The sequence below is a fragment of the Vulpes lagopus genome, chromosome 11, assembly GCF_018345385.1.
Source record: "Vulpes lagopus strain Blue_001 chromosome 11, ASM1834538v1, whole genome shotgun sequence".
NCBI lineage: Eukaryota > Metazoa > Chordata > Mammalia > Carnivora > Canidae > Vulpes > Vulpes lagopus.
Genome location: NC_054834.1, coordinates 64,985,671 through 64,996,437, shown reverse-complemented (window position 1 = coordinate 64,996,437; position 10,767 = coordinate 64,985,671). Strand labels below are relative to the sequence as shown.

Sequence of the window (10,767 nt, the reverse complement as noted above, 5' to 3'; positions counted from 1 at the left end):
GTATCCATCTGGTCCAGTGCATCATTTAAAGCTCTCATTTTTTTAGAGATGTTGTTCTTAGAAGATCTGTAGTTTGTAGAAAGATACAAGTGCAGTGAAACGCTGGACACCTGCACCCCAATGTTTATAGCAGCATGTCCACAATAGCCAAACTATTGAAGGAGCCTTAATGTCCATAAAAGATGAATGGATAAAGAAGATGTGGTCTATGTATACAATGGAATGTTACTCAGCCATTAGAAATGACAAATACCCACTCTTTGCTTCAACGTGGATCGAACTGGAGGATATTATGCTGAGTGAAGTAAGTGAATCAGAGAATGACAAACTTTATATGGTCTCATTCATTGGGGAATATAAAAAATAATGAAAGGGAATAAAAGGGAAAGGAGAAAAAATGAGTGGGAAATATCAGAGAGGGAGACAGAACATGAAAGACTCTTAACTCTGGGAAAGTAACAAGGGGTGGTGGAAGGGGACATGGACAGGGGGTTGGGGTTATCTGGGTGATGGGCTCTGAGTGGGGCACTTGATGGGATGAGCACTGGGTGTTATGCTATATGTTGGCAAATTGAACTCCAATAAAAAATATATATAATAAAAAATAAAGAAAAAAAGAAGACGTCAGATAGTTTAAACTTCCCCCTTAAGACAATTGAAAAAGAACGAACTAAAAGCAAAACAAACAAATATAAATAAATATTAGAACAGAAGCAAATGAAGTAAAGAAAGGAATAGAGAACAGAAAAATAATCAAACCAAAAGTGGGTTCATTTACAAGATCACCAAAATGACAAACCTTTAGCTAGACTGACTTAAAAAAAAAAAAAAGGATTTCAGACTCAAATAACTAAAATCAGAAATAAAAGCTAGGAAATTATTATCAGCTTTACAAAATTAGAAAATATAAAGACATCCTATGAACAGTTCTATGCCAACAACTTACATAGGTTAGATGAAATGAACAAATTCTTACTAAGGCACAAACTAGGAACTCAAGATAAATGGATAAACTGAATATACTTATAACAAATAGATTGGATTAGTAATAAACCTTGCCACAAGAAAACTCATGCCAAGGTGGTTTCACCTTGAAGTGAATTTTATCATTTAAAGAAGAATTAACACGAGTCCTTCACAAATTCTTCCAAAAAAATAGGAGAGGAGGGAACATATTCAACAAGATCAGTGTTGTCCTAATATGAAAACTAGACAATGCTATCACTAGAACACTATAACCAAGATCTTTTATGTAAGCATACAAAAATCCTCAACAAAACACTACTAAATTGAATCCAATAGTCTATAAAAAGGGTTATATACCAAGGGCAAGTGGGATTGATCCAGGAATGCAAAGTTGGTTCAAGATAGGAAAATCAATCAATGTACTACACCAAATTAAGGGAAGAAAGACATAATGCTCAGTAAGGATAGCTATTACATTTTTCCCAGTCTGCTATCAACTGCCTAGCCATACATTTAAACATAGCAGCTGCTTCAATTCTCACAATAAGTGATTTTAACATTATCCTTTCTTTCAGGCTGTAGAGTATTTGTTTCAGTATGCATTTGCAAGATTGCAGAACATATTTGGCTGTTCTCATCTCCACTGTCCTGAGAATACTATGTGTGAAGAAATTTGAAGAAATCTGTTTGCCTAGGTAAGGTTTCTATTTTCAGGTGGTGAGTGGAACTCTTACACTTCTAAAAAAAAGTAATTGAAAAGGTATACAAATCTTTTTTTTTTTTTTTTTAGATTTCTACATCAGACAAGTTGGACAAGGATTTTTACCTTAATTTGGTCTCCAACTCTAGATCTCACTCTGCCTGAAAATATATTAAGTCTCAAGGTCCTTATGTGCTTGTTTATAGTACATACAGTCAATAGATTGACTTAGTATCTCAACCTCCTCTGGTGACCTCAGCCAGGGAGGATATTTCCTCAGGGATATGTGATCTGAATGAAACTCCAAGTTATTTTTACAGCTTTTAGCATCCTTCATGCTCCATTTTGTAATACTCAAGGGCTTGGAGGAGGAGTGCTTTACAACACAATTTATAGACCAGGAATGTAGGCTGTTAATACATTAACTTAAAGTTCAGGGAGAAGAGCCATTCAGGTGAAGATGTGTTGTTCATAGACAATTCTCCCAAATATCTATTTCTAAAGCAAAATCTTAAAAGAAAACAGCTATAATTAATTCCTGAGAGAGCAAAGCCTTAGATAGAAAGCCTTGATGTTCTCAGTATCATCTCTAAACGTGATGATTCAAGAAGAAACTGTTTTCTTATTTTAAGGGTAGAATAAGAGGGGGGTATTAAGTGATAAAAATATTTTTGTCTTTTGTTTTTCTATAGCCATGGAACTAGGTGCTGAATATCAGAAGATTCTCCTTAGTACCTAAGGACTTTGGATTCCAAATTCAAATTCAATATTTTCTTTTTCTTTGACTTGAATTTCCAAGGCATTGGAGCTTTGAAAATACCATTGTCTAATCAGTGAGGACTTGAGAAATATACATGTACATACCATGAAATTTGTACAACGGTATATAATGGTTATTTCTTTTTCTTAAATACATTGAGCATTCTCCCTAACAATAGAGGCAACCATGGTAAGTTAACTAGAATTGCTGATTTTTAATCCAGTTTCTTATATTTCCATTTTACCTCAAGGGGTTTATAATGAAAATCATTGAAATATGGTTTTCTGATATTTTATCGGGAACCACTTTGAGATGATATAGGATGTTTTAGAGAAATATTTGTTCTCATCACTGTATTAGATATATCTATAATATACCAGGAATAATTTCACATTTTATGGATTCCTGAATCAATTGCTAGGTTTTTGAACCTGGAGACAGTACAGCAGGGCAGCAGATTGAAACTAGATGGTCACTGAAGGGTTTCTGTCAGTGATAGAGCATATGATGTGGTGGTTTGGATAGACGGAGATTGGCTTTTGTATGGTCACTCATATTCTTGAAGCAGTGCTCTGATTTTCATAATTTCTAGTGTAAGAGGTGGTGGTGGGGAATCATTTCTAGTGATAGAAGGAGATATGAGAGGCAGCTGAAAAGACAGAAAGGGAAATTTGAGATGAAGCCAATATAGGGTGTATGACTTTCACTGTGGTCAAGATAGGTCAGCATGGGAGAGAAGAGAAGGACAACTTCTGGATTCAATTTCTTAAGGAAATCTTAAGCCCTAAAACTGAGAACCATAAAGAGAATGTGTTAATATATAAGATCTACACGAAAGAATATACTTCCTGCTGTGGTTGGGAAACTAAACTAAACTCCAGGCTCAGGGGCACTTGTTATTCTGACTCTGTTAAAGTTTCTTGGATTTTGTTCTAACTTAGGTAAGATCTTATATCTGATAGAGTGGATGTAGTGCCAACAATATAATGGAATTTTGCATTCTTAACTCGGACTTAGCCCTTTTTCTTACGGATTCAAGATAGGTATTACTAAAGATAAGAGATGAAGGTTAATTCTCTTTGTCACCTTACAGTGGTTTTTCCTTGTAAACATTCATCTTAAGGGAAGCAAGATGGAGAGAAAAAATCATTGTATTGAGCATTAGAAGACTTTTTCCTGTGGTCTGTTTTCTTGGACTTTGTCTTTCTGGACCTCAGTGTCCAGAGAGCTCATCTTTTATCTTTTAAGAGCAAAGTACTCATCTTTTAAGAGCAAAGTACTGGTGCATTTTTAACGTATAACAATTTTAGTGTTCTATGCATCCTTGAACTCATTAACATCTGACTCTACATTTAATAGCTTAGCAAAATAACTGCCATGGATTTTATATGGTCACAGGTGGTGGCTTTCGGTACCAACCCACTTGTTCAAACTCCGACTTTCGTGGATTCTCAGAAGTAAACTGTATCTGTACTGGAGAGGCACTACTGCTGAAGAGCTAGAGACAGACATCCTGGGTTTAAAAACAGTTGCCTCTTTTTAAAAAACCATTATCACTTTCAGCAAGTCATTTATTATTATTATTATTAACTAGAGGTTCATTTTATTTAAAAGATAGATAACAGTGTACCACGTCATTGCACTATTTGAAGATTAAGTGAAATAATGCATGTGAAGTACTTAGTACAGTGCCTAACACATGACCAACTCTCAAAAAATGAACTATTATTGTAGGAACTACATAGTATAAAAACAAATCTCTGCCTGCTATTAAGAATGGGGTAAAACAGCTATAATAAAAGTTTCCATTTTGGAATATTTGAATATATGGAATTTAAACAACAAAGATTTCTGTCCTTGGAAGAAGTTTGTCTGCTTCGGTCCTTACTTTCAATTGCAGTCTGAGGGTTCTTTCATGGAAGATCAGGGTCATCCTGCTATATCAACACTTTTCTGTAGTTCTCATTTACCCAAAGATGTGGGAATTAGAGGGTTTGAGTGGTAATATGTACACTATTGGTCTTTGACAAGGACAAGAAAAGAAACATCCTGTGCTTGATTCTGTCAATTAATAGAGGATATCAAACACATCAATTTTGACATAAGACCAAGTTGCTATGTTTGTATGTTAGTTTTTTAAAATTTTTTATTGGAGTTCAATTTGCCAACATATAGCTTAACACCCAGTGCTCATCCCGCTAAGTGCCCCCCTCAATGCCCATCAGCCAGTCACCCCAACCCCCCACCCACTTCCCCTTCCACTACCCCTTGTTCATTTCCCAGAGTTAGGTGTCTCTCATGTTTTGTCACCCTCACTGATATTTTCACTCATTTTCTCTCTTTTCCCTTTATTCCCTTTCACTAGTTTTTAATTTCCCCAAATGAATGAGACCATATACTGTTTGTCCTTTTCCAACGGACTTATTTCACTCAGCATAAGACCCTCCAGTTCCATCCACGTCGAAGCAAATGGTGGGTATTTGTCGTTTCTAATGGCTGAGTAATATTCCATTGTATACATATACCACATCTTCTTTATCCATTAATCTTTCAATGGACACCGAGGCTCATTCCACAGTTTGGCTATTGTAGACATTGCTGCTATAAACATCGGGGTGCAGGTGTCCCGGTGTTTTACTGCCTATGTATCCTTGGGGTAAGTCCCTAGCTGTGCAATTGCTGGGTTGTAGGGCAGCACTATTTTTAACTCTTTGAGGAACCTCCACACAGTTTTCCAGAGTGAAGAAAGGGGAACCCTCTTTCACTGTTGGTAGGAATATGAACTGTATGTTAGTTTCTATATGGTATGGGACAGATGAAAATTGTAATAGACAATCATTTAAAAATATACTCAATTTACTTCAGATTGATAAGAAAGAAATAATAAATGAAATAATGATAATTAATGAGTCAAATTTGGGGTTTTCTGTCTGATTTTGACCATGAAACTCCATTTTTAGCCTGGACCTTCAAGAAGCTATAAAAACACATTAGTCGATTTTTGGTTCTCCCAAAGGCCATCTCCTCTGGAGAAGAATTGGCAATTAGAAGTGTGCTGAATTTTCCTCTAAAGGGTTCTTGTCCCTGGAAGGATTCTCTGATGCATTGGGCTTCCAGAATGGAGGCCACTATCTAGGGCCTTGGAACTCTAAGGCGAGCTTCTCAGTGAAGAATTTGTGGGATCATCTGGAAGAGGTGTTCTTTCCATATTCCTCATTGTGTACCTTGCCCATGTGTAACAGGGACAGTTTATCTTACACTTCACTGCCTTTGACATTTTTTTTTCTTTCTTTTTTTTTTTTTAATTAACTTTTATTGGTGTTTAATTTACCAACATACAGAAAAACACCCAGTGCTCATCCCGTCAAGTGTCCACCTCAGTGCCCGTCTTTGACATTTAAGAATACATTGAGATACAGAGAATAAAGCAATCTGAGGTCCAGGAAAAAGTGGCAAAACTTAGCTTTGAATACTATATTTATTTATTTATTTATTTTTTAAATTAACTTTTATTGGTGTTCAATTTACCAACATACAGAAAAACACCCAGTGCTCATCCCGTCAAGTGTCCACCTCAGTGCCCGTCACCCATTCCCCTCCAACACCCGCCCTCCTCCCCTTCCACCACCCCTAGTTCGTTTCCCCGAGTTAGGAGTTTTTATGTTCTGTCTCCCTTCCTGATATTTCCCAACATTTCTTTGCCCTTCCTTTATATTCCCTTTCACTATTATTCATATTCCCCAAATGAATGAGAACATACACTGTTTGTCCTTCTCCGATTGACTTATTTCACTCAGCATAATACCCTCTAATTGCTGAGTAATATTCCATTGTATACATAAACCACATCTTCTTTATCCATTCATCTTTCGATGGACACTGAGGCTCCTTCCACAGTTTGGCTATTGTGGCCATTGCTGCTAGAAACATCGGGGTGCAGGTGTCCCGACGTTTCATTGCATCTGAATCTTTGGGGTAAATCCCCAACAGTGCAGTTGCTGGGTCGTAGGGCAGGTCTATTTTTAACTCTTTGAGGAACCTCCACACAGTTTTCCAGAGTGGCTGCACCAGTTCACATTCCCACCAACAGTGTAAGAGGGTTCCCTTTTCTCCGCATCCTCTCCAACATTTGTTGTTTCCTGCCTTGTTAATTTTCCCTATTCTCACTGGTGTGAGGTGGTATCTCATTGTGGTTTTGATTTGTATTTCCCTGATGGCAAGTGATGCAGAGCATTTTCTCATGTGCTTGTTGGCCATGTCCATGTCTTCCTCTGTGAGATTTCTCTTCATGTCTTTTGCCCATTTCATGATTGGATTGTTTGTTTCTTTGGTGTTGAGTTTAATAAGTTCTTTATAGATTTTGGAAACTAGCCCTTTATCTGATATGTCATTTGCAAATATCTTCTCCCATTCTGTAGGTTGCAATACAAGCATCCATTCAAAAACTGGAAAGATCTCAAATTCAAAAGATCACCTTACAGATAAAGGAACTAGAGAAAAAGCAACAAATAGACCCCACCCCCAGCAGAAGAAGACAGTTAATTAAAATTCGAGCAGAACTCAATGATATCGAGACCAAAAGAACTGTGGAACAGATCAACAGAACCAGGAGTTGGTTCTTTGAAAGAATTAATAAGATAGATAAACCATTAGCCAACCTTATTAAAAAGAAGAGAGAGAAGACTCAAATTAATAAAATCATGAATGAGAAAGGGGACATCACTACCAACACCAAGGAAATACAAACGATTTTAAAAACATATTATGAACATCTGTACGCCAATAAATTAGGAAATCTAGAAGAAATGGACGCATTCCTGGAAAGCCACAAACTACCAAAACTGGAGCAGGAAGAAATAGAAAACCTGAACAGGCCAATAACCAGGGAGGAAATTGAAGCAGTTATCAAAAACCTCCCGAGACACAAGAGTCCAGGGCCAGATGGCTTCCCAGGGGAATTCTATCAAACGTTTAAAGAAGAAATCATACCTATTCTACTAAAGCTGTTTGGAAAGATAGAAAGAGATGGAGTACTTCCAAATTCGTTCTATGAGGCCAGCATCACCTTAATTTCGAAACCAGACAAAGACCCCACCAAAAAGGAGAATTACAGACCAATATCCCTGATGAACATGGATGCAAAAATCCTCAACAAACTACTAGCCAATAGGATCCAACAACACATTAAGAAAATTATTCACCATGACCAAGTAGGATTTATCCCTGGGACACAGGCTGGTTCAACACTCGTAGAACCATCAATGTGATTCATCATATCAGCAAGAGAAAAACCAAGAACCATATGATACTCTCATTAGATGCAGAGAAAGCATTTGACAAAATACAGCATCCATTCCTGATCAAAACCCTTCAGAGTGTTGGGATAGAGGGAACTTTCCTCGACATCTTAAAAGCCATTTACGAAAAGCCCACAGCAAATATCATTCTCAATGGGGAAGCACTGGGAGCCTTTCCTCTAAGATCAGGATCAAGACAGGGATGTCCACTCTCACCACTGCTGTTCAACATAGTTCTGGAAGTCCTCGCCTCAGCAATCAGACAACAAAAAGACATTAAAGGCATTCAAATTGGCAAAGAAGAAATCAAACTCTCCCTCTTCGCCGATGACATGATACTCTACATAGAAAACCCAAAAGCCTCCACCCCAAGATTGCTAGAACTCATACAGAAATTTGGTAGCGTGGCAGGATACAAAATCAATACCCAGAAATCAATGGCATTTCTATACACTAACAATGAGACTGAAGAAAGAGAAATTAAGGAGTCAATCCCATTTACAATTGCACCCAAAAGCATAAGATACCTAGGAATAAACCTAACCAAAGAGGTAAAAGATCTATACCCTAAAAACTATAGAACACTTCTGAAAGAAATTGAGGAAGACACAAAGAGATGGAAAAATATTCCATGCTCATGGATTGGCAGAATTAATATTGTAAAAATGTCAATGTTACCCAGGGAAATTTATACATTTAATGCAATCCTATCAAAATACCATGGACTTTCTTCAGAGAGTTAGAACAAATTATTTTAGGATTTGTGTGGAATCAGAAAAGACCCCGAATAGCCAGGGGAATTTTAAAAAAGAAAACCATATCTGGGGGCATCACAATGCCAGATTTCAGGTTGTACTACAAAGTTGTGGTCATCAAGACAGTGTGGTACTGGCACAAAAACAGACACATAGATCCATGGAACAGAATAGAGAACCCAGAAGTGGACCGTGAAATGTACGGTCATCTAATATTCGATAAAGGAGGAAAGACTATCCATTGGAAGAAAGACAGTCTCTTCAATAAATGGTGCTGGGAAAATTGGACATCCACATGCAGAAGAATGAAACTGGACCACTCTCTTTCACCATACACAAAGATAAACTCAAAATGGATGAGAGATCTAAATGTGAGACAAGATTCCATCCAAATCCTAGAGGAGAACACAGGCAACACCCTTTTTGAACTTGGCCACAGTAACTTCTTGCAAGATACATCCACAAAGGCAAAAGAAACAAAAGCAAAAATGAACTATTGGGACTTCATCAAGATAAGAAGCTTTTGTACAGCAATGAATAGTATATTTAAATACTATATTGAAATTTGAGTGTCCACTAAGAGAAGTTTTGAAGTACCTATTCCTTCAGAGTTTTAGAAAGAGAAGGAATCATCTGTGAGATTGCTAGAGTACTGTTAAAAGTCAACGTTTTGGACTGTTTCATGATTTTATGGTTCCTTTTTTCTTTCTTTCATTTTTTAAAGGTAAAGCATTCCTCCCTGGAGTTTTAATCACCTATACCACATAGATGGAAAATCAAAGAAATGTGACTGAATTTATTTTAATAGGTCTTACACAGAACCCCACAATGCAGAATATAGTATTTCTGGGATTTTTGATTCTGTACATGGTAACACTCTCAGGCAACCTGCTCATTGTGGTTACCATTACCACCAGCCAGGCTCTGAAGTCCCCCACGTACTTCTTTCTGACTCATCTTTCTGTGATAGACACAATTTATTCTTCTTCTTCAGCTCCTAAGCTGATTGTGGACTCCCTTCATGAAAAGAAAGTTATCTCCTTTAATGGGTGTATGGCTCAAGTCTATGCAGAACACATTTTTGGTGCTACAGAGATCATCCTGCTGATAGTGATGGCCTATGATCGCTATGTGGCCATCTGCAAACCTCTTCACTATACTACTGTCATGAACCATAGGCTGTGCATTCTCCTGCTGGGCGTGGCCTGGACTGGAGGATTTCTCCATGCAACCATTCAGATCCTCTTCACAGTCTGGCTGCCCTTCTGTGGCCCTAATGTCATAGATCATTTCATGTGTGATTTGTACCCTTTGTTGAAACTTGTTTGCATGGACACTCATACCCTTGGTTTCTTTGTTGCTCTCAACAGTGGTTTCATCTGCCTTTTAAACTTCCTCCTATTGGTGGTGTCCTATGTGGTCATCCTGTACTCCCTAAAGAACTATAGCTTGGAGGGGAGGCGCAAAGCCCTTTCCACCTGTGTCTCTCACATTACAGTGGTTGTTTTCTCCTTTGTGCCTTGCATATTTGTGTATCTGCGCCCAGTGAGCACTCTGCCAATTCATAAAGCTGTTGCTGTCTTTTACACTATGGTGGTCCCAATGTTAAATCCCTTAATCTACACCCTCAGAAATGCTGAGGTAAAAAATGCTATGAGGAAGCTCTGGAGAAAAAAAGTGACTTCAGATAATGAATAAACAGAATCTTTGAGCACCACACCTAGAAGTAATAGAGGTAATCTAGTGCAAGCCTCTTGGTCTACAGATGAAGACATCAACTCTAACAAGGAGTTGGAAAACATCAGCAGATTACCACTTAAGCACAGAACTACGGCTCAGACTGGACTCCAGACTTACTGTCTCTTATCCCATACTCTTGTCATCACAATTTACTGCTTTTTAATCCATAAATATTTACCTATTACTTGAAAATCTCAAATATCTTTAGAAGCTAGAACATATGAATCTAGAATATTGGATTGGTATTAAAATAATCTTATGTTTGTTTTTTAAAAATATTTTTAAAAATCTATTCGTGATATACACAGAGAGAGGCAGAGACACAGGCAGAGGGAGAAGCAGGCTCCTTGCAGGGAGCCCGATGCGGGTGATCCTGGTCTCCAGGATCACACCCTGGGCTGAAGGCAGTGCTAAACCGCTCTGAAGTCAATCAGAGAAGGACAAACATTATATGGTCTAATTCATTTGGGGAATATAAAAAATAGTGAAAGGGAATAAATGGGAAAGGAGAGAAAATGAGTGGGAAATATCAGAGAGGGTGACAGAACA

At 37.6% G+C, this 10,767-nt stretch overlaps 1 protein-coding gene across 1 annotated transcript; it reads left to right on the top strand.

The window, feature by feature from the left end:
• The first annotated feature begins 9,246 nt into the window (after positions 1–9,246).
• LOC121471972 (olfactory receptor 4C12) lies at positions 9,247–10,176 on the top strand. The gene has a single exon (XM_041722908.1). It carries the CDS (start codon positions 9,247–9,249, stop codon positions 10,174–10,176), a length of 930 nt encoding a protein of 309 aa, XP_041578842.1.
• The last annotated feature ends 591 nt before the right edge of the window (positions 10,177–10,767 follow it).